The sequence below is a fragment of the Andrographis paniculata genome, unplaced genomic scaffold (assembly GCF_009805555.1).
Source record: "Andrographis paniculata isolate CXL003 unplaced genomic scaffold, ASM980555v1 Contig11END, whole genome shotgun sequence".
Taxonomy (NCBI): domain Eukaryota; kingdom Viridiplantae; phylum Streptophyta; class Magnoliopsida; order Lamiales; family Acanthaceae; genus Andrographis; species Andrographis paniculata.
In genome coordinates, this window is record NW_026137391.1 from 3,872,636 (window position 1) to 3,896,185 (window position 23,550).

Consider the following 23,550-nt stretch of genomic DNA (forward strand, 5'->3'; position numbering starts at 1 on the left):
CCAAGGGAGGTGCAAATTTATTCAGATAAGATATGTGTTACCTCTGGGCGGACTGCTGTCAGTGAGGGGGGCAGCAGTGAGGTCGGTCGAGTAGGGCAGACAGCTGGTATAATAGCAGCCGACTCGTCGGCTGCTGCAAATGGTCGCTGAGGTGCCGACCTGGGTCCCTATTGAAAGTAGTATGTAAAACAGTTAGTGTTTTCTGAAAGAGACATTGTGGCATGGATTGGTGTAATCTTACCAAATTTACAGAAGTCTCCGAATCGGATGAAGACACTTCTTCCATTTCTGGAGGTTGGGCTGCCGCAGGTGGTTCTTCTGCCTGCCACTCGATTGCTAGAGGAAGTGCCGCTGCTGGCTGGGCGGCTGCAGGTTGGGCGGCTGCTTCTAGAGCCGCTGCAGCCGGGATCTCTGGGGCACCTTCGATTTCGGGATCAGCAACATCAAGGATGTCGTTTTGAGGGTCAGCTTCGGCGAGGGCGGCTGGTTCTTCTTTTGACATGGATGAGTCTGATGCTATGTATGGCGGTCGACCCATCTGAGAAGTAGTTCCCTCGCTGTCAGAAGAGACCCCTGCTGCTGATCCGATGGGTGAAGGTGTCTGTGAAAAAATCATGGAAATGTTGGTTGTTAAATATATCAGGGTTGATCATTAGAATCCTAAGTATTGCTGATGAGAGAACTTACTGGTTCTCTAGGCACTACTGGTAAAGATTGCCTCCTGGTCGGGTGCCTGGCCCGACCGCTCCTCGGTGCGGGAGGAAGAGTTTGCCTCCTCGTCGGGTCCTCCGCCCGACTGCTCATTGGCAGATTGGTCTGGACCAAAGGCCCGGTTGAATGGTCGGCTGGGGCTGGCGTCGGTTGTGTGGTCGGTGCTGCTAAGGTCGGTTCTGGTGAATGATATGTGAAATCAAAGTTAAGATGTAGTGAATTGGCTCACGGTTTTAAGAAAAATTACCTATTCGGGGTCGGATCCTTGCTGATGTTTTAGTAGTTCCAAGGTCCGCTGGAGCTTGCTGGTCGGTCCTAGAGGTCGGGGGTGTTGGCAGCTGGGACGCTTTCCTTTTTCGCGTTGGAGCACTAGACCCGATCCCCGGGGCGGCTGTTTGTTGTTGAGTGCTAGTATGTCTAGCCGCCCCTAGAACCAATCCTTGGGGGGGAAGGAGTATGTTCAGCAACCGACCCTCATCAGGGGAAATCAGGGGCCATACAACCGACCACCATTCATTGAATGTTTCTACAGTCTCAGGGTTGGAGCGGAAAGGAATATAAGAATTGGAAGTTATATACGTGGTGAGCTGGGAGATATAAGAAGGGATTGAATTCGGTAGGACTCGTCGGTCAGGGCTTTGAAAAATTATATGTGGACACGCGACGGGTCCAGGGATACCTTGGCAGCAGCCGAACTGGCGCGCCAGGAATTGAGGTTCATAATTAAAGGTGTGAAAAGTTTTCTGCCCTTTTTTATCAAGTTTTTTGCTGCTAAAAAGAGACCTGGGTTTGAGGGCAACGTCCCAGGCAAAAGAATAGGTGGGATGAGGACAAGGCTCAGGAGTCGGAAGAGGATTTGGTGCCGGAAAGGGCCAAAAATGGTCGGGAGCATAACCCGCGTACTTTTTATACATAGAAAATCGAGAGTTACTGCGGGTATCTGTTAAAATTGCGGTTATTATTGGATCGGAAGATTGGAGTTTATTGCGTCCTGAGCAGAGTCGGTTGAGGGCTAATCCCAAATGTTTTTCAGCTATTGGCATAGTGGGCGGAGATCCTAAGTTAAACGCGTTGGGGAAGTAAAGACGGAACCAAAGTTCTAAAAACCAAAAAGGACCCGACGCGGCAGTGTCTAATTTTCTACTATCATTATCTGTTAGACGAAGGCTAACTCTAGTAAGTCCTTCAAACAGATTGGCTAAAAACAGGGTGCCAAGGGAGAAGAACCGACCTGACGCGATATGAATTGCCAGATCGAGATGAGAAGGAAGAACACATTTGGAAGGGGAAACAATGACGTACCTACAAAGCCAAAAAAGGATAAAGGCAGTATGCTCCCGGTCGGTCACAGGGGTCCCTGGAGCCCCTTGCTGGTCGGTTGCGAACTTTGTCCAACCCCATTCCTTCACACCTTGTAAAGACCACCCTGGATGGTCTTCTGATGGCTCCTGCCCATCTAGGGCTCCCATTACAGGGTCTTCACCCACGACTGGGAGATGCGCGATCATTGCCACGTCCATAAGAGTTGGACCAAAGGGGCCAGATGGTAGGAGGAAAGTCCCATTTTCCGCATTCCAGAAGGCAGACATGGCCAACAGCACCTTCTCATGCAGGTTGATAGGCATGGTGGACAGTAGTATGGCTTGGTCGATTTTTTGAGATCGCCATTGGGCCTGGAAGTGTTCTGCTACCCGTCGATACCAAGCGCGGTAAGGATCTTTTGGGTCTGTGAGATGGGTTTTGATGCTGTCTCGAATGCGAACTGCTTGGTAGTTAGGATTGTTGATCGCCAAGGAATTTCGGGATTCCAAAACTTCCCTCATCCGATTTGAGTCTTCAGGAGTAGTGCAGTATGGACGGATCGTCGGAGTTAGTACTTTCGAGGCTGAAAATGGGCCCTCCGGGAGGGTTCCGTCGAAAGGAAGGGCAGGAATGTATTGATTCGCCATAGTTAGAGTGTTTTGGGGTTGTGACTCACAAAGGCTTGTATTGCGGAGAAGGAAGTTAACCAGGAGTATTGCAGTAACTGGTGCAGTTGATGAGGGAATTTTTCAAGAAGGTAGTGATTTACGAACTTCCAAACATTGATTGTTAAATGGCGTTTGAAAGTCCCTTGGCGGCGGGCAAGTTGTTACGTACGAAATTTAGAATTAGGTTAAAAGCCCAAGGTAAAAAGAGGAATGGGCCTGGCAATAGGGTTGATTGAACTGGCTAAAGGATACCGTGAGGAAATCAAAGAAAATAGATTTATTTCTAAGGAAAATACAAGACGGAAGGTCCTCAGGACGGAAAGTCCTCAGGTCGGTAGGTCCTCAGGTCGGAAGGTCCTCAGGTCGGTAGGTCCTCAAGACGGAAGGTCCTCAAAACGGAAGGTCCTCAAGACGGAAGGTCCTCAGAGCGGAAAGACCTCAGGTCGGAAGGTCTTCAAGTCGGTAGGTCCTCAAGACGGAAAGACCTCAGGTCGGAAGGTCTTCAGGTCGGGAGGTCCTCAAGATGGAAAGACCTCAGGTCGGAAGGATCTCAGGTCGGTAGGTCCTCAAGACGGAAAGACCTCAGGTCGGAAGGTCTTCAGGTCGGGAGGTCCTCAAGATGGAAAGACCTCAGGTCGGAAGGATCTCAGGTCGGTAGGTCCTTAAGACGGAAAGTCGTCAGGACGGGAAGTCCGCAGGTCGGGAGGCTTTAAGGTCGGGAAAAGGAAGAAAGTTAAGATCTCAAGAATTGATCCAAATCCAGACCGAAGTCGGGCAGACGCAGAGGTCTGTTTTAAGGAAGGTCGGGCAAGGAAGAGGTACGGACAGACGCGGAGGTCTTCGGTCGAAGACGGAGGGCGGCTGATGCGGAGGTCGGCCCAAGTGAGGTCGGGCGAAGAAGCAGGTCGGGCGAAGGACGAAGTCGGGCCAAAAGAGCGGAAGGTCTGTGGTTGGCTCAAAGAGCGAAATATAAGGATAATTTTGGTCTGTTGAGGACACGTGTCAGCATGAAAAGGGTTGGAAGACGGTTGGGGAAGGAGACGTTGTAACCGTTCGGGTGACGGTTTTCAGTACGGTTTCCCAGAGAATATTTAAGGATTTGGATCATCATTTGGCAAGGCATCTTCAATCAACTTCAACAAAGCAAAGTCAGATTTGGGGATCACCACTTTAAATTTCAGTCTTTTATTTTCCAGTTTAGTTTCTGTACCGTACAGTGTTTAGAGATTCCTAATCTCAGGCACTAATTAATCAAGTTTAAGGATATTTTCTATATCTTTGAATTTTACTTTATTTTTGTTGAAAAAATACATCAACAAGATCAAATGTTGTATTCGTTCTCCTTCTTTAGGGCACTACCGAGAGAAGTAGTTCTTGTATTGATAGAATTGTGTGGCTTCTTCAATTCGATGTGCTCACCCAACAACTCAGTTCGTCAGTTGGAGAAGTTACAGAAAAGGTTAGCTTTGACTCTCTGTCATCTAGAGAAGTTATTTCCTCCGTCATTTTTTGACGTGATGGAGCATCTCCCAATTCACTTGGCGGAAGAGGCAATGATTGCAGGATCTGTGCATTATAGGTGGATGTATCCTATTGAACGGTATTTAGCTACTCTTAAGAGGTATGTACGCAACCGTGCACAACCAGAGGGGTCCATTGCATGCGGATACCTCTCGGAGGAGTGTATGTCAGTTTGTTCAAGGTATCTTGGTAATGTCGAGACAAAAGAGAACCGAGGCTCGCGACATGATGACCAGGGGTGCACAACTGGCTGTGGTGTTGGTGGGATGTGTTGTAACCTCGATTTTATCTCCTTGCAACAAATTCACGGGTACATATTAGACAATTCGGAAGCTATTGAGCCAGCAAGAATGTACTTTTATTTACTCTACGAAAATATTCCTACTGTCCCCATAGTGAGTACTTAGATTAACTTCAACCATCTACTACTAGGACTCACCTTGAAAGCATAAGAAGAACACGGCCACGTGCAAGTCCCCGGGAAGTGCAACGAATTCATACAGAAAAATTTCCAGGCTGGTTTCAAAATTATGTCCGTGTACATTTTCACTCCAATCTCACTTTAAGAAATAAAACCTATCAATGATGCATAAACATAACTTTTTTGTGCGCTTAGGTAGAAGAACCAACACACATTATCGAGGGGACGGTTACTGATTATATGAAGACATTGGCATGCGGACCCAACCATCATGCAACAAGGTACACTTCGTGCATAGTTGGAGGTTTGCGCTTTAGAGTCAAGTCAATAGACGATGGGAAAAAGACTCGGTGTGCCGGAGTGATGCTCGATGCGGATACTATGAGTTTTGCTAGTGCAAGAGACGTTAACCCATGTTCAGGCACCATTGCATATTACGGTATGGTGACCGACATTGTAGAGGTGCAGTACAACAACGAGAATAAACACCTTATATTCAAATGCGATTGGGTGGACCTAGAGAGGGGCGTGAAAGAAGACGAATTTAGGTACAAGTTAGTAAACTTCTGGCATTTGATGTACACAAAAAATCTTCCCACGGATGGACCATTCTGTCTAGCTACACAAGCAAGACAAGTTTGGTACATCGATGATCCAATTGATGGAGCATGGAGAGTCGTTGTGCCAATGGTAAAGAGAGATAACTACAATGTTTATACGATGATTGATGACAGATTCAGTAATAGGTTCCCCTTAGATGATGGGTATTGTTCTCGGGAATCTCGTGACTATTGGGTGAGAGAGGGCGTAGAAGGTACGATAATAGAAGGAGAGCAGCTAGGGAATGTATCCGTTGGTATACAAAGCCACCTTGGCGAGTCCTCGGACAAGGACACCGATGGGGCTCCAATTTAGCGGAGATGAGTCAGTGTAGTAACTGGCTTCACTTTTGGGTTCTTATATACTTTTTGACTTTTGGAAAAGATGAACGGACTTGGCAAGTGGAAACATTCCTATAGTAGTCTTTACTTACGGCAGACGATTTTGAATTAAATAAGATAAATAGAATCATTCACACTTAATATATTCTCGGCCTAGTAACTGTAGTTCCTACGAAATAGTTATCTTATCATCCTACATTTGTCATTGAAAGAATGATGTTCCTAATTTATTTATACATTCTTGCATATATGTTGCTAACAGAAAATTTGAATTCTTTCCTTTTAGGTAATGGCAAGAACCAACCGTGAGAGGCAATCTGTATTGCAAGAGGTTGGTGGTTCACCACTCCGACGGGTCACAAGAGCCTTTGCACGCAGCAGCCCCAAGACAACCAATCATCCGGAGGTTAGTGCACCCTCTCCGTCAAAGCAAGTTGGTCCTAAACGGATCACCACTAGACGCAAGGGTGCCCATGTCTCACCTCTTTTGGAACGTTTAAAATCAATTACCGAAGTGTGGGAGAGAGAACGGGATGCTCGGACGGCAGCAAGGGCAGATGCATCCTTTGTTCGACGCCCTTTACTGCAGGATTCATAGGAGCCAGAGCAGGTAATATTGATTGTTAGATACGCCTAATAAATTCCTTGCCTTGGTACAATGATACATCGAAACTACTGACACCTCATGAGTAAAATATTGCAGACGGTGATCGGCGATGTGATTGATGATGATACGATAGGCCCTACGCAGGGGATGGAGACAATTGGGCCCATTACGTTGGGAATAAACTATGCACCGGTGGCTGAAACCGAAGAACCTCCGGAAATGGATGAAGATGATCTCACCCAGAGGGATGAACCAACTGAGACGGAAGGTAGCATATTACAACATATATGATTTCTAGTACTCGCTAACAAGGTAAGTGTTGAAGCATAGGAATACTAACACAATATTCAAATATATTCATAGGTCCAATGACAGAAACTAAGAGGGGGCGGGGAGCGGCTAAGATGCCTCGTGGATGGGGTGGGGACACCCCAATGACTGTGTTTATGGCTAGGGATGCCAGAAGCATCATCGGGCCAGATGTGAAGGATTACAAAAGTGGAGTTGGAGTCATCGCCAGAAATGGGATGCGTCTTCCGTTACGGTATTCGAGTTTCCAAGCAATTCCCGAACAGTTGTGGCAAGGTGCATGGATTGAGATACGGGTAAGTTTTATATAATAAAGATGAGAAACCCTTATATTAAACCTCTGTTTACTGTACGTGCTTCCTTGAGTAGAGCAAGCTTACATATTAACACTTTATATTATCTTAGGACAATTGTGGGCTTGCGGATTCGGCAGAGAAGGTTGTTATGGGTGACCTGAAGGATGTCTGGCGCCATTGGAAATGCATCATCAAGTCTACATACTTCGCACCACACTAGAACGACGACGAAGCATTGAAGAATGACCGTTGTTTGTCCAGTATTGGAAGGATGAGAAGGTTAAGGCAAGTTACATCTCTTCCTTCATCTTTATATGCTCATGCCATCCTACCTATACTACTCCAATTCATATGGGTCGATGTTCGCAGGATATTGCGTGGAGAAAACCAATAATTCTATCAAAAGAAAGTTTCAGCACAGGACTGGCCGAAAACCATTCACAGCGTTGGCGGATGAGGTCCTTCATTCTCTTATTTGTGCAATAATTTAATCAACAACTGTGACTCCCCATTTCTTATGTGGCATTGAAGTTAACTACCGGTTTCTTATTTGGCTAACTCTTAGATAAAGGCAACCGGGAAAGAGGCTGATAATTTGGAAATTTGGATGTCGTCTCGCACGAATGGACGTGGTGGTGATGATGAGATGACTGATGATATTTTGGTATGCAAACCTATCTCACCTTTTGTCGAATGGAATTGTAGTACTTCTCTTCCTCATAGTTTTAATTTGTTTGATATTGTGTAGGCTTATTTGAATGATGAACTTAATAAAATTCCTGTTGATAAAAGAACCCCGACGGCTCGTGAGGCTTTGTACTGCCGTGCACTCGGGGGGAAAAGGAATAGAAAAACAGCTGTTGATAGTGCTATCAGCTCTGCCTACCCCCAAAGTCATTTGACTGGAGGGCCCAATGGTCTTGATCTCCGAAAGCTTGCTGAGGACTATCATAAAGGCCTTGTTGAGATTAGGGAATTTATGTCTAAATTTATGAGTGCCCGCACTAAGATGGCTGAAATTAGAACCATCCGTGCTGAGATGTCTGCTTTGTTGAATTTTTCCCCGCGTGCCTCGATACGGGGCCCTGTAAGAATGCATATCTCGTGTATTAGTTAGTTTTACATTGTATCATTTGGGGCGAGTCATGTCGTTTTCATACTCACCTATCTTACAGTGTTCTAGCCGCACAGATGGAAGGTCAGAGACGCCTGGGACTGATGTTCTTAACCCGTTGACGGTTAGTAATTTTTCGTTGCTAATTTTATTTGTATTTGTTAACTGAATCACCCTTTAGATAATAACATCCACTACTAACGCATCACCACCACCTTCGAGAACATGCATGTAGATTACATGATTGACATATGATAACGTTTTTCATGTAGATCGGGTCTCGTATTCTTCTCATATCTCGTGGTTTGGAAAAACGCATTGTTGGTGAGGGGGTGTTGCTATCCGACCCTACCCCAGATTTGTTGTCAACCTACTTATATTTTCTATATGAAATCGGTTTTGGTTACAGCCATTTTGAGTAAAACATATTCTATGGTTATTAGTAAGTCAAAATAGTAATACATGATATGGTGACAATGCTACTTATGTGGAACTGTAATCGGGTGGTTGTTTGCTCTGTATGACCTTGTTGGGTAGCATATAAATCTATAATTAAATATAGATTTGTAGGATGGTGGGTAAATTGATTTTTTTCCCCAAACCACTTTGATTTTTGATCTAATTTATTTGTTAGGTATTTGGAAACATCAACACTCAATTAATTGTTGTTTTTAAATTGGTACATGGTTAAGTTGGTTGTTTAAACAAACAGCTTTCACATGTATAAAATAAATTGATTATGTTGCTGGTTGTTTTATACTATGAGGGTGTACAGATGTTGGTCCGGATGTCATCAAGATAGGATCCATGCTATAATTATACTTATACTAATCTATGTTTTACAATTTTGATTACGTTGTTGTATGGATGGCTAAATTAGGCGATCATCTCCGACCTTTTCTCTTACGTATGCTATAATGTTTTAGTTAATATCTTTAATCTTTTATATTGATTAAATATTTCATGAGTTTTATTTTCTTACCGATGATTTGCACATATTTTCTTCATATGTCCGTAGGTGACACTGTTGACATAGTAAGAGTTTTTGTTACAACAACTACTGTTCCAGAGGCTGCGGTTATTCTACGGACAACATCTGGAGCACAAACACTCGGTGAGGTTGTCCGCAACGAGCCAATCGACTGGACATTCGAAGATGTACGCAACCACATTTACAAGATTTTCTATTCGATTACAACTTAACCATCTCACAAATGAATTCTTATATAATTTTACACAATGTTGGCAGCTTGTTCGTCGTCCGTAACTACGGTGTACGGCCACTTTGACGCTATATGGGGCGTTGCAGGATGGCACGTAGTTCTATGCTGATTGACTTTTGTTTGTGGATTGATGCTAACTAAGTCCTTTATGTTGGTTGAACTTGCTGTCTCTGCTACATTTTGTGTGTTTGTTGCTACGCTTTGCCATATATGTTAGGCTATATTGCAAAATATTTATGTTTCTACACAGTGCGTACTTGCTACAATTCATGGTGATACTGAATTTCCGTAATATTTCCATATTTTGTAATGTCATTTGGCCGTATTTTCTCACAGCGTACAGGTTTTCGGTTCCGAAACTATTTTCTTAGGTTATTATTGAAAAAATAAGGGGACTTTTTTCGTTACAAAAAATTGGCCGTTTCAAATACTGATACAAAAAATATTAAGGGTGTGTTCGTTTGTAGAATTCTAACAAAATTCTACTATTCATCCAATTTTTTCCCACGAAAAACATCAAATCAAACACCTATTTTTCATTTTTTATATTATACTAAAAATCAATTTTACATTCAAAACATCACATCATCACCTATTTATATCACATCATACAACTATTCAAATTCAAAATTTTTACCATTCAAATTCCAACTGAAAATCCAAACCCCCAAACAAACACATCCTAAATAAGTTACTGAAAACCAACTATTGTAACGAAATTATTACTGCAACAAAAGCCGTTACAAGTGGATGGACACTTATTGTAACGATTCTTTTATAACAGTAAATGTTCGTTACAAATAAATCGACAGTACAGTGATAGCGTTACAAACACTGTTACAATAAATGCGTTGACCGCCCTTTTTTTGTTGCAGAAAAAGTCGGTCCATAGAATTTTTGTAACTCGAGTATATGCACCGGTCAAAATCCGGTACAAAATCGTTACAAATAGCTATTTGTACAAAAAAATGGCCATTTGTAGCGGTTATTGAACCGCTACAAATGACCAATTTTTTTTTTGTAGTGAATACATATTAGTATTCAATATTCATATGCTTAATTAAAATTAGAGCTGTTGCCTATGATGTATTAGGGTTTGGTTTTAATTTTAATGTTTTGCAATTTTTATAAAAATATTTTATTTTATTTAATAAAAAATATCACATTTAAATTACTATCCACGTTTAAATATAAAATGAAATTCCAAGATAATACATGTCACATTGTGACAAAAATATATGAAATTATTTAAAATTTAAAGTATTTATAGAAAAAATTATTTTGAAATAATTTTATTTACAAAAAATCCTAAAAGGTACTCATTTTTTTTTTCTTTTGATTTCTAAGGATGTATTTGCACTACCAAAAAAACTGTTTTCTATTACGGCCGGAAAATCGTAACAAGAAGCCATATTTCGTGCAATTTGCGTATTTGCTACGCCTTTGTTACGACTTTTTTCCGTAATGTGTACTCGCGTAACGAATGTTTTTTGCCACGCCACTTTTCGTAACTATTACGATCGGTCAACGCTCCCTGAAGTATGGTATTTGTTACGATGTTTGTTACGAATTTTCTCTCGTAACGAAAGGTAGATCCTTCGGCGCGTGTGGCAGGACTTTTAGTTACGGTATTTGTTACGGAAGTTCCTCGCGTTACAAGTGTTTTCCATTGACCGGTTGTCAGAACTTGGTTTTTGTTACGACTATTTGTAACGGCATTGAACCCCGTAAAAAAAATATTACCTACTTATAGTCACGAAACCGTCTGTAACAACAAATATCCAAAGACCACTTTTTGTAACGATTTTCTGGCCTTTTGTTACGGAAAAATAGCGTATTGTGAAAAACAGGGGGTACGCTGCAATTGAAATTGTTCGTAAAAAATGGACCTGCTGTGATGCGTATGATACGAAAATAAATTACGAATACAAAGATTGCTATAAACATCATCATCATTACGCCCCGCGCAAACATTAATTCATATTAAAATCTGAATTCCATACCTACCAACAAAGTAAAGCAACCCATAGAACAAGCCTACTAGTATCTACACATCAACAACCTGTTCCGCAAAACGTGCTTAACAGTTCAAACACAAGTAAACAACGCAATAAGCAAATACGGTTATCCATCAATCCCATTAGGCACATTTTTCACCATACGAATTCAAACCACAAAGGTCTACGCATCAATTCCAGACATAGTTCAACAAAAACTCAACACAATCCATCCAAAGACAGGTTCGACATTCAATCCATATGACAAACGGGGCAATTAACATGGGTGTATCGGTACCAACATTTCAAGCCCGGCGCATGAGCTGCAATTGCCAACACAGAGATTACTTTAAGTCATACTTCTTATAAATTTCGGAAGGCAATACAAGAAAGGTATTAAAGTAGATCCTTACGTCCTTGTAGCTCCACTCAATAGGATCTTCGCCGACAACATCGCGAAGGGTAGTCGCCCCAGAAATGGTCGGCAAAATAAGGGGTGTGTCCGGGACTGACGCGGATGTCACGAAGACCTTGACCAAGGAAAGTGTGTCACCTACAGCATTCACAAGAGCAATTTTTGATTACATTCAAGCATATATATCAACAGACGTTCGAACTGTATATATAACATGTCATAACACAGACATTATAAGTGTAATACTTTGGAACTAGAACAAGAGGAGTACGTACATTCAGACATGTCGTACAGTACATGGTATTACATTCATGAGTTAGGTAGCGAAGCACATTATACCCTAATTTCCTATGTAATTGCAGCTTGATCTTTAAACCAAACATCCTTCAATAAACATGGGTCGTCATAATAGCAGTTATTTTACCACCCCTACATTAACAGTCTACATCGCTTTGGAAATCCACGGATCGTATCATTGTATACTTCTACACTTAGTGAATCCATGCTAATACGAAATATGAGGCCTGAACAGTCACGAAAACCTACGATATCTCGCTGAGGCATATTAAAAGTTTAATTAAACATCCTCAAAGATACCGGACCAACCTGGCCCAGGGGGGCAGAGCAGAAGTCCCTCTGCAACAACTTTTTTCTCACCGGTGCGGGATAATAGAAGCACATGTGTGCCGACCTACAACAGACAGGGCATATGAGTTGGATAAGGTAGTACGCAGTCAAGAGTAGCCTAAATTAGACACTGCACTGATTTCTAAGAAACTCCAGGGCGTCACGGAATCATACCGTCATGCTTGGCTCGGACACAGGCCTGGGAATCTCAGGGACTGAATCAATACGAGATGTGCCCTATCATATAACATGCCGAGGATGGTAAATTCCTTCGCCATCCAAATCTCATGGGATACTCATACCAAACAGGTCAGGGATTATGAATACTTACTGCCTGGCCAGTAACCGCTCCGGAGTTTCTGTGCATGAATGCATACACATCAGCCTTGATGGTTTTGAACTCATCCATCATTGCCTTCAGCTCCTCCATTCCATTCTGTAGTTGTTCCCACCCATGCTGGAATGCTACACTGTCTGTTAAACCAGTTGACTCGCTGCGGGGATGAGCTGAACTTGCCGCACTGTCGACCTTTGACCGCTTCTTAATCTTTCCCCCAAGGGCCCGTCGGTACAGAGTCTCCCGAACAGAGGGAGTCCGCCCTTCAGGGGGAACCTTGTTTAGCTCATTCTGTAAATAAGTCTACAGGAAAGATTTAAGTGAGGCCGAACTTGCTCTTGTTGTTAGAGATGTAAATACTGACTGAATTGTAACTAAGTTGGGAACGAATTTATTCTACCAATATCTCCTCGGTTTCTTGGTCATCCTTTCCCTTGCCTTGTGTGCGACTGGAAATCCAAATCTCCAGATTGTCGGGGTCCTTCCCCTTTGCCTTGATCTGCAGCAATACAAGGCCTTCTGTCATCGAAAACATAATGAAATACAGGAGAGGAAAATATGGGGATGGAGCATGACATGACTAATTACTTAATTGTAATAAAAGGTACCTCCTCTGCCAGAGTCGTGAATGACTTCCGCCCAGTACGATGTGGAAAGCTTCTTTTCGCTACGTTCGACGCATTTTTCTTGGATTGAAGCTACGTCAATCAAAGTTATTTAGTTCTCAGTCCATGCCCGTGCAGATTTAACGTATATTAATTTGGCATGTCCCTATGCGTACCTTCACCTTCTCGTCGCGCCAATACTCAACCAACTTCGGCCACTGATCGGGCACAATCCTGCTTGAGGGAACCTTCTTCAGTGCTTCTTCATCGTCCTCGATCGGATTGAAGTAAGTTGATTTGATACTGTATTTCCAGTGCCTCCAAACTTCCCTTAGGTCAGCCAAGACCACTTTCTCCGCTGAGTCTGGTAATCCGCTGTTACTCTGGAATGCCGTTTCACACGGTTTCCACCAGGTCCGGAGAAGATGGTAGGGCCATATATAAGAATCTATATGAAATAAAAGAACTTTCAATTTAATGAAGTTTGCATCACCTGAACCTCCATCCATGCACCCTGTCTCTTCGTCTCCGGTATCTCAGCGAACGTGGGGTAATGTAGAGGAAGTCGAGCTCCGTTGCGTGCGATGACCCCAATGGCTGTCTTGTACTCGTTTACGTCGGGTCCGACGATGCTTTTACCATCCGGCGATGTGAATACAAGCATCCTGTGATCTTTTCCCCATCCACGCGGCATTCGTGCCGCCCCTCTCCCCTGCTTTTTCTTTGACGAACCAGCTGACACAAACAGGAGATTACATGTTCTAATAAGGATATTACATGCAAAATATGAAGTCACTAAATGTAATCGGTAATCTTTGAAGGCTAATTTCCAAACCGTCGTGCGATGTCATCTCGTCCAATGGTGCCATATTGCCCGCCTCTGTTCCTGTCATCAGAGTGGGGTCGGAGCCTGGCCCTTCATCCAAGAGTGGCATATCACTCTCTGCAGTCTCCATGTCCTGCGTCGGCGGAAGTGTCTCGTCATCTGCTTGTGTGGGGGGGATTGTATCATCGTCATCCTGTGTCAGTGCCGTCGGATCAAAAAGTGATGGAACATCCCTATCATCATGTTCCTGTTGGGGTTAACAGTGTCAGCCTATTGTAGTGTTATACTGAGAGTTCAAATAAGGACATGCTTTCGGCAAAGGAACCACATTACCTCCAAAGGGCCCTCTGAATCCTGAAGCACTGCCCTTCGAGTGGAAGATGTTGGCTTCATGCTTTGACCACGAGCATCGCGCTCTTTCTCCCACTCTGATGTGATGGACCGGAGTCGCTGGAGCAGTGGCGAGACCCGAGATCCCTTCCGTTTTGTCACTTTCTTTGTGGGATTGCGGATGGGCGATGGATTCTTGCTTGCGGGATGAGTTGCCTCTAGGGGGCTGTTACGTGCGGATGCCCGGGTAAAACGTCTTGCGGGAGAGACTGCCGGATCCTGTGACCCTCCAACGGCAGCACGTTGAGATTTGCCCATAACCTGCAAGACACCAGTGTTAGTTGGCAGTATGAAAACGTATATTAGGAGAAAATCAAAACACACTTATCACAACAAAGCTTATGAAGTGACATATTACGAGAAATTCACATAATAGTTTCTGCAATTAATCAGGGTAAATTGCTTCAGCATACGCAAACGGGGGTAAAGAGCTTATCCGCGTTGACATATTCGGAAAAAATCATAACATCCTGCGCGCGCATAATGGATGCAAAGTGCTTCAGCAAATCAAGCGAAAACAGGGCCTATGAACGATGGCATGCATGTCCGAAAGTGGTTACCTATTACGTACTTCAATCACCGACCCCCCCTCCCCACATAGATGACCATCTGTTGAGATGTGTAATTTATTCTGAACTGCGAACTCAAAAAGGTTGCGTGGTTGCCAAACCATCAAAAATGGGCCAATTAGGCTATATTCGCATACTACCAAAAATGCCCGCTTATTTGATTCTGCGCTAAGCACCATCATCTTCGGAGGATTCCTCCGAATCCGAAGGCGAAGTATCGGCATGGTCCATCTGCCCTGCATCTTCTACTACTTGCTCCTCAATACCTTCCCTTAGCCAGTAATCGGCTGCTCCTCTAACATTGCCTCCGTCATCTAAAGGTAACCCTGTGCTGAATCTATGATCGATCGTACTATACACGTCATACGTGTCTCGCCGTGACACCGGAACGACAACGCTCCAACCTTCATCAACCGGGTCTGCAATGTACTACACCTGAGAGGCTTGGGTCGCTAAGATGAAAGGCTCATCCGTGGGCAAGTTCTTGGGGTACATCAAATACTTAAAGTTCACACATTTATATTTGAACTCATCCTCTTTAACGCCCCTCTCCAGATCCACCCAGTCACATTTTAAAAGGAGATACTTCTGTTGATTGCTATAGTACACTTCCACAATGTCCGTAAGAATCCCGTAATATGCCACGGAACCTTCTCGTGGGTTATGGTCCCTAGCTGAGGCATAACTCACTGTATCTGCCGTAACCATAACACCTGCACACTGTGTCCTCTTCCTTGCATCCCGGTCTTGAACACGATAGCGTATTCCTGACACAATGCACGAAGAGTACCGTGTTGCATTGCATAATGGTCCACCCGCCAATGCACGGATCTCCGCTGAGATTGGGCACTCATCATTATTCGTCGGATCATCTACCTACATTTGATGTAAAGTAGTTCATGAACACTCGTGATTTCAATGTTTTTTGGGAGTGTAGTCAAGATACCACGTACGGACGATGTAGGCGGTACTCACATATGATTGAAACCAAGACGCAAATTGTTCGTTGTGCTGCTGGTGCACCTCACGTGGGGGTGCGCGAGTTCGACATGACCTAATAGTATCAAGGTGAATCCTACAGTGCAAAAATAAAAGTCGAAGATATTCAACACAGGTCGGATACGCATACAAGTATTGTTAAATTGATGTGAAAAAACCTTCGCAACGGACTGATTTCATCTATATTTCCTAGGATGTAGCAATGAATTTGGTGCATCGTATTGTAATCAAGATTGAACCTAGAACCAAACAATCCTTTCCCGTGTTGTGTCCCGTCCTCCTCCCCTCGAGCAGCCCGGTTCTCTTTGGTCTCTATGTCTCCGAGATATCTTGAGCAGAAAGTCACGCATTCTTCCATGAGGTATCCACGTGCAATCGAACCCTCAGGTTGTGCCCTGTTCCGTACGTACCTCTTCAGAGTACCCAAGTACCGCTCAATGGGATACATCCACCGGTACTGCACCGGACCGGCCACCATAGCCTCCTCAGCCAAATGGATAGGCAGATGCTCCATTACATCAAAGAATGAAGGTGGGAATAGCTTTTCAAGATGGCATAGCGTCAAAGAAATTCTTTCTTGGATTCGCTCCAGTTCACGAACTGTGTTATGAGCTGAGCACATCGAATTGAAGAAGTTACAAAGTTCAATCAACACGAGCACAACATTTTTGGGAAGACACCTACAGGAAGTGTTGAATCAGCACCTTCAGTTATATTTAGAGGAGGCATATATCATGTTAATTAAAATAATTGCGTTTCAAGGGTATACCGTCGGGCAGCAATAGGTAGAATTCGTTGCATAAGAACATGGCAATCGTGGCTCTTAAGTCCCCATATTAGTTGTTGTTCTACCTTCACACGATGCGATAAGTTTGAACTGAACCCATGAGGTGGTCGGAGGTCCTTCAACACAGATAGGAATATCCGTTTTTCGGGGTTACTCATGGTGTACGTAGCTGCCGGCAAATATATAGCGCCCCTAGGACCCGATACCGGGTGTAAAGAACTACGTATTTGCATCAACTGTAAGTCTTTCCTCGTGTTCAGATTGTCCTTTGTTTTCCCCTTAGTTCCCAACAATGTATACAGTACATTCTCACACACATTCTTTTCAATGTGCATCAAGTCGAGGTTGTGACGTACCTCATTCTCAGACCAATAAGGGAGCTGAAAGAATATGCTCTTTTTTTTCCACACCTGTTGCTGCCCGTCCACCCCCCGGCGACGCTTGCGAGACCCCTGTGCAATGCGTTTCTCAATCAAGTCAACCGTACGATACTCAGTAGGCATATCTTGAAGCTGCTGCAGAAGTTCAGCGCCGGTCAAGCGAGAAGGCTTTCCGTCAAAGCTCATCGAACCGTCAAATGCATGTTTATCAAAGCGCATTCTATGCCCAGCCGGCAGGAACCGTCGATGCCCGCAATAGCTATACTTATGTCCATTTTTCAGGTATCTGGAATGAGTTTTTAAACCACAAACAGGGCATGCATTCGCCCCACGAGTCGGCCACCCTGACAACATACCGTAACCGGGAAAATCACTAATAGTCCACAGCAATGCAGCTCGCATCTGGAAATCCTCCTTAGTACTCGCATCGTACGTCCGAACACCATCATACCAAAGCTCCTTAAGCTCATCGATCAAAGGTTGAAGGAAGACATCAATCCGATCCCCCGGGCCATGCGGGCCGTCTATAATCGTAGAGAGGATGAACGATGGTTGCTTCATGCACAGCCACGGAGGTAGGTTATATATCACAAGTACGACGGGCCAAATACTATAACTCACACTCATATTCCCAAAAGGGTTGAAACCGTCAGTGGCCAGACCGAGGCGTACGTTGCGAATCTCCTCAGAGAACGTCGGGTACCGATGATCGAAACTCTTCCACGCAGGACTATCTGCTGGATGACGCATCTTGCCATCGTCTACACGCCCTTCGGCATGCCATCTCATAGAAGATGCAGTTTTGGAAGATACGTACCATCGCTACAATCGCGGAATTAATGGAAAGTACCTTAACTTCTTCACTGGAGATCTATCTTTACCCTGTGTAAATCGCTTTTCCCCACACACAACACAAACCTCACGGTCAACATCTTCCCCGGTAAACAACATGCAATTGTTGATGCACGCATGGATAGTCTTGCATGTGAACCCCAAGTCCTTGGTCAGCTTATTAGCCTCATAGAAGTTCTTCGGAAGGACAACATCGTCTGGAAGTGCATCCCGTAACAGCTCTAACAGCAAATCAATAGAATTATTAGACCAGTGGCACAAAACCTTCAAGTGCAAAAGCCGTGCGATAAACGAGAGTCTACTCATCTTCTTGCACCCTGGTATGAGCTCTTTCTCTACATCTTCTAACATCTTTCTATACCCCTTACTGCCATGATGTATATGTTCATTTTCGTCATCCCTATGAGGTTCATTTCCACTGGGCCCCGGATCGGTGTGCTCTGTATATGCACACTCTCGCAATAGAAGTTCTAGTTCCTCCTCCCAACGCATTGGCATATTGTCGTTTGCAACAGCAGGGTTCACCTCTCCTTCTCCGTGGCAAGTCCAAACCTTGTAGGTTTGGTCGAATCCATAACGAATACAATGGAGCAAGACATCTCTACGAGATTTTGTTAAGCGATTTCCGCAAGATGTACAGGGGCAATAGATGCAAGATTCAGAGCTACGATCTTTAAATGCGAAATCTAAGAAAGCCCTGACCCCGTCCAAATATTGAGCGGAGATATGGTTCGCATCGTCTATCCAACTCCTATCCATCTAGCAATATAATATACATGCGATTCCATCAACAAAACATGCAACCAAAAACATATAAGTACAACATAACCTTCACCGATATAATAGGAAACATGGATGCTCTTCATGACGCTAGCATTATAATTTATCACAACATTAAGGCACATGGACCAAAATCAGCAGCCCTCACCACTTAAAAATCTTCCATAGATGCAATGTAAATAGTATTATATGGATATATTTCCCGTCACAAATGCTGGGCCGTCACAAATAGACACATCAGCAGCAAGAGAGAGTGAGAAAGAAGTGAAAAAGTTTCTGAAATTGACAAGACATGGGGAGCATGGGGGGGACATCCGTGTGTATGCTGCAACCACTATATCTATCTATCTATCTATCTATATGGGACTGGAAGATGGAGATTGAGATGGAAGACGTGTACTATAAGAATTTTGAGATAGATATACATATATATATATATATAGAGGTACAGAAATGGCTCTCTACCCCAATTAGAGGGATACAAATAGGAATAGTACACAGCACCAAAGCCACAAGATTCACTGTATCTGTTTCCACCAAAACTGCATTTGCATCATCTTCTTCTCACATTACTACTCTCGCCCTCATCCTTTACTCTCTACTCTCTACTCCCTACTCTCAATGCAAAGTGTAAATAAGCCCTGGATTTTATCCTTAATTTATAGAAATGCTATAATGAATATATGTATGGGTGACTGTATGTGTATACGCATACTACAAATGCAGGATAACGAAATCTGATAGTAAATTACCTACGATCAGAAAACTGAACTGCAATTCAAGAAGCATGCAACTTGAGGTATTTCGCAATTCATAAATCTTGTTAAATGCTTCCCAACAGCCGAATTAAGTTTCCTGACGTAATGTATTACTTTGTATTCTGAACAAATTAGCAAGAGGATTGAGCTAATATGTTTTAATCTAACATTTAAGCTACCAGAACAAAGAAATACCTCATAAATTTAACATACAGTAAAGCATTGCACTTGGTGTTTAACTATAAATTAAAGATAAATATCAAAAAAATAAATTCAACCAAAAAAACTCTCCTTCTGGACAAAGGAATACAAATTCACCTCAAATGTAACACACGATAAAGCCCAAACAAATGGAGTTAAAATGTAAGACTATATCCATACCGAGAAAGAGGCGAAGAACTTTGGAGTAATACCAAATCTTTCGGGAGAAAACTTAAAAATCTTACCTAGATGCCGGAGTAGATCCCTCGTTTCCGTTGATTTCACAATGCTCGTCGTCCTGCAGGTTCAGAGGAAGGAAACTCGATCGAGTTTTCTACAAGGGAGAAATGAGATTATGCCCTAATTTGTCGAAGATACCTCGCGTAATACAAAATCTTTTTCGAGCTACCTTCAAAACCTTACCTGGGTGAGGTGCGCCGGAGTAGATCCCAGGGACGGATCGATTTCACCTCGCGCGTCGTCGTCGGCAGCTACAGGAAATCGGATCGCGGACGACTGTGAGAAGCGAACGAGGGAAATGAACCAGATGCCCTAATTTGTCTAAGTGTGGGATGATATAGCGTTTTTGTCCATTTTGATCGTTTCTGGAATGAAAGCGTCAATCCAGTATTTTACTTTTTTTTTTTTTTTTTTTAATTTAACTTTTCCAAAAATAAAAAATTAAATACCAGTAGTTACGAACACTTTACGTAACTAATGTTATTTTGACCAAATTCTACCATCTCATTATTTGTTACGATATTTTTTGCGTAACGACAGAACCTAAAACGTTGACCGGGTTTTTTTTTTTTCGTCACGGATTTTGTCGTAACTAATATATCTATTTGTTACGATTTTATTGTTACGGACTCTCAACCCGTGGTGAATAGCCCTTTTTTTGGTAGTGTTGTCTTGTTATTGTGTTTGTATTTGTGTTTTATATTTATATTTGTGTTTAAATAGTATTTTTTTTTATTTATTTAAGTTTATGTTTAGTTTTATTTTTGAAATGTTTTTAAATAAATCTAAGTATTTTTTTTCTGTATGGAAAATAAAAATTAACATTATTATTCACTTATATATTAAAATTTGTGTCAAAAGTATAATTTTTTATAATAAAAAGGTAATTGGTTATAATATTTTATGAAATAATATATTTTTATAAAAATTATAAAATTATAAAATTGATTGATAAAAAATAAAATGATAAAAATCACTTTACGAGAGAGCCTATATATGTATTTGATCAATGGTGGAGTTAGAAAATAACTTTGGTGGGCCGAAAATTTATTTATGTAAACAATATCTAATAAATTTCAAATTATATAACATAATTAATTTTTTTTAAAAAAAATTACAAACAACCTTTTAGTATATTTTCTCTCAATTTATCTTTTTCAGATACTTTTAAATATTTGGGATGTTTGAGTTAAAAATATGTAATAATAATATTTTTATTAAATATATAAGAATGATAAATTATTTAAATTTAAAACTTATACAAATATTACTGTTGAGCACAAAAAATAATAATTGTTTAGCGCAAAAAAAAAAATAATAATAAGAATGGCAGTAGGGTTTTGGATGGGTCTGAATATAAGCCAAACGGCCCGGAGGTCGGACAGAATAAAAGTCGGGTGTAGAGATCGAGCACGGAGCTCAGGAGTGACAAGATTGGGTGCAAAGTCGAGCACAGAAGTCGGACAGGATAAAGTCGGGCACTGAGATGGCAGACACGGAAGTCAGACGTGATAAAGTCGGGTGCGGAAGTCGGACAGGATAAAGGTCGGGCAAAGAAGAAGTATCGGCAGTCGCGGAGGTCTGTCAAGAGGAAGGTCGGGCGAAGAAGGAGATCATATGGTACGCAGTCGGATAAGCAGGTCAGTTGGTTTGCAGTCAGACCAAAGTAAGTTGGTTGGTTGGCCTGCGGACGGGCCAAGGTAAGACGGTATGGTAGCAGAGTCAAAAGGAAGTCGGTTGGACCAGCCGTCTATCTAAGGAGATAAGGCGACCAGAGGATGCTGTTTCGCGGTCGGTTGATCCACGGTTGGTTGGTTCTCTGTTGGCTGATCCGCGTTTGGTTGGTTCTCAGTCAGTTAAATAGGTCAGATGGTCCAAAGTCAGTTGAGCAGTTCGGGCGGTCCGCAGTCGGTTGAGTCGGACGACACGGAGGTCGGCTGATATGGAGGTCGGATGATGCGGAGTTCGAACCAAGCGAGGTCGGGCAAAGAAGAATGAGACAAACGATACGTGGTCGGACAAGAGACGAGATGGTGGTCGCTTGATGGGACGGCCAAGGAATCGTTTGGTCTAGCGACCAGTTAGTCTCTGGATTGGTCGAGTGGCACAAAGGTCGGGCGAAACAAAGTCGGGCAAGAAGGGACATGGCAGTGGATATACTGGTCGGACGAAAGGCATTTCTGGGACGGTTCAAGTCGTGAGAGGTAGTTCTGGGGCGGTTGGAGGAAGTTGCAACCGGCGAACGGTTGAAGGAAGTTGCAACACGTGTCGACAGAAGAGGATTTTCTGGGCGGTTGACAGCGGTTGCTGTAACTGACCAGACGGGCGGTTCAAACCGTTTCTTTAAAGGATTTTAAATAGGTCTGTTCCTGACCTAAGAAACCATCTCCAATCAACATCAAATTTAAGAGAATTGCTTTTGGGGATCACCAATTTATTTTCCAGTCTTTGTTTTTATTTTCCTATTTTATTTATATATTCTACAGTGTTTAGAGATTCCTAATCCCAGACACTAATTATATCAAATTCGAAGATATTTTCCTATTTTCGGATTTTACTTTTTATTGTTGAAAAAATTGCATCAACAATTTGGCGACCACAGTGGGAGAAAGGCAAGATTGCTGATCCTACGTCAAGAGATTTCATACGATTGAGATCCGGCCGAATCATCAGAAGGAATCATATGGCAGGCTCACAACCTCAATCATCTTCAGCACCGGTGGGAGAAACCATTTCACCACCTGCAACGCCAAATGCAGGGGAAGTTCCCCAAGCACCCGCCGACTGGGTGTCTTATGTTCAACAATTGAACAATCAGTATACTTTGGCTATGCAAAAAATGTTGCGTGAATAAAAAAACATGTTGCGTGAGCAACAAAATTTAATGCAGAACATGTTGGATTAGGCGCTTTCCAAAGTCACACTACATTCGATTACGCCTCCAGCACTGTCTCCTTCTCGCTTTCAGGCAACTTTGCCAGGACCAACGTTTGCAGGGCCATTATATGCTGACAGTATATTTCCAAGTGCCACAACTTTCAACCGAATAGATATAGGAAAGATTCCTCTAACTTTCCCAGATATTGTTCCTTTGGGACCAAAAGTTGATAATACTCAGCCGAATATCGTAAGGGAAGAGGTTAGGGGGACATGATCATAATCCCATCCCAGCCGAGCCAACCGTCCTCAGAGAAGAAAGATTGGGAGATCAGATTCATAATCCCACCCTAGCCGAGCCAGCCTTCGTTAGGGAACAGGTCCATAATCCCATTCCGGTGTTCAACCCTGTTCCACCCAGAATAGATCCGGAGGACATCGCTCAAGTTTTGCGGGTACATTTCGGAATGAATCCGCAAACGGTGAACCGACCGGCGTATCAGAGGCCATTTCCAGAGAGAATAGTCAATGAGCATCCTCTCCCGATGAATTATAGGCCACCGGATTTTCATTCTTTTTCAGGAGAAGATGGAGCCTCGACCATTGAACATGTGGGACGGTTCACGGCTCAATTGGGGGAAGTGGGCAATAATCCGTTTTACAAATTACAGTTGTTCAGATTATCGCTTACAAGAACCGTTTTTTCCTGGTTTGTTAATCTTCCGCCAGGACGGTTGCGAACCTGGGAAGGCTTCGAGGCAGCGTTTCATACGACATTTTTTAACCCTCTCCCGACT

The 23,550-nt window shown here is 43.0% G+C and overlaps 4 protein-coding genes across 4 annotated transcripts; all 4 read right to left on the reverse strand.

Moving 5' to 3' along the window:
• Window positions 1-11,094: 11,094 nt before the first annotated feature.
• LOC127247669 (uncharacterized) lies at window positions 11,095-14,440 on the reverse strand. Its single transcript, XM_051269631.1, has 11 exons — window positions 14,254-14,440; window positions 13,930-14,167; window positions 13,588-13,829; window positions 13,271-13,477; window positions 13,098-13,187; window positions 12,890-12,988; window positions 12,484-12,780; window positions 12,327-12,389; window positions 12,132-12,216; window positions 11,524-11,663; window positions 11,095-11,433 (listed from the first exon to the last, which is right to left on the reverse strand). The coding sequence occupies exons 1-11, from the start codon at window positions 14,311-14,313 to the stop codon at window positions 11,416-11,418; spliced, it is 1,539 nt and encodes a 512-aa protein (XP_051125588.1). The 5' UTR covers window positions 14,314-14,440; the 3' UTR covers window positions 11,095-11,415.
• A 13-nt stretch (window positions 14,441-14,453) lies between these two features.
• Window positions 14,454-16,006, reverse strand: LOC127247677 (uncharacterized). Its single transcript, XM_051269643.1, has 3 exons — window positions 15,915-16,006; window positions 14,871-15,111; window positions 14,454-14,571 (listed from the first exon to the last, which is right to left on the reverse strand). The coding sequence occupies exons 1-3, from the start codon at window positions 15,928-15,930 to the stop codon at window positions 14,469-14,471; spliced, it is 360 nt and encodes a 119-aa protein (XP_051125600.1). The 5' UTR covers window positions 15,931-16,006; the 3' UTR covers window positions 14,454-14,468.
• Window positions 15,985-17,834, reverse strand: LOC127249300 (uncharacterized). Its single transcript, XM_051272046.1, has 2 exons — window positions 16,648-17,834; window positions 15,985-16,558 (listed from the first exon to the last, which is right to left on the reverse strand). Exons 1-2 carry the CDS (start codon window positions 17,832-17,834, stop codon window positions 15,985-15,987), a joined length of 1,761 nt encoding a protein of 586 aa, XP_051128003.1.
• Window positions 17,835-17,867: 33 nt separating this feature from the next.
• Window positions 17,868-20,147, reverse strand: LOC127249308 (uncharacterized). The gene is made up of 3 exons (XM_051272056.1): window positions 20,060-20,147; window positions 19,882-19,970; window positions 17,868-18,656 (listed from the first exon to the last, which is right to left on the reverse strand). Exon 3 carries the CDS (start codon window positions 18,654-18,656, stop codon window positions 17,868-17,870), a length of 789 nt encoding a protein of 262 aa, XP_051128013.1. The 5' UTR covers window positions 19,882-19,970; window positions 20,060-20,147.
• Window positions 20,148-23,550: the final 3,403 nt, after the last annotated feature.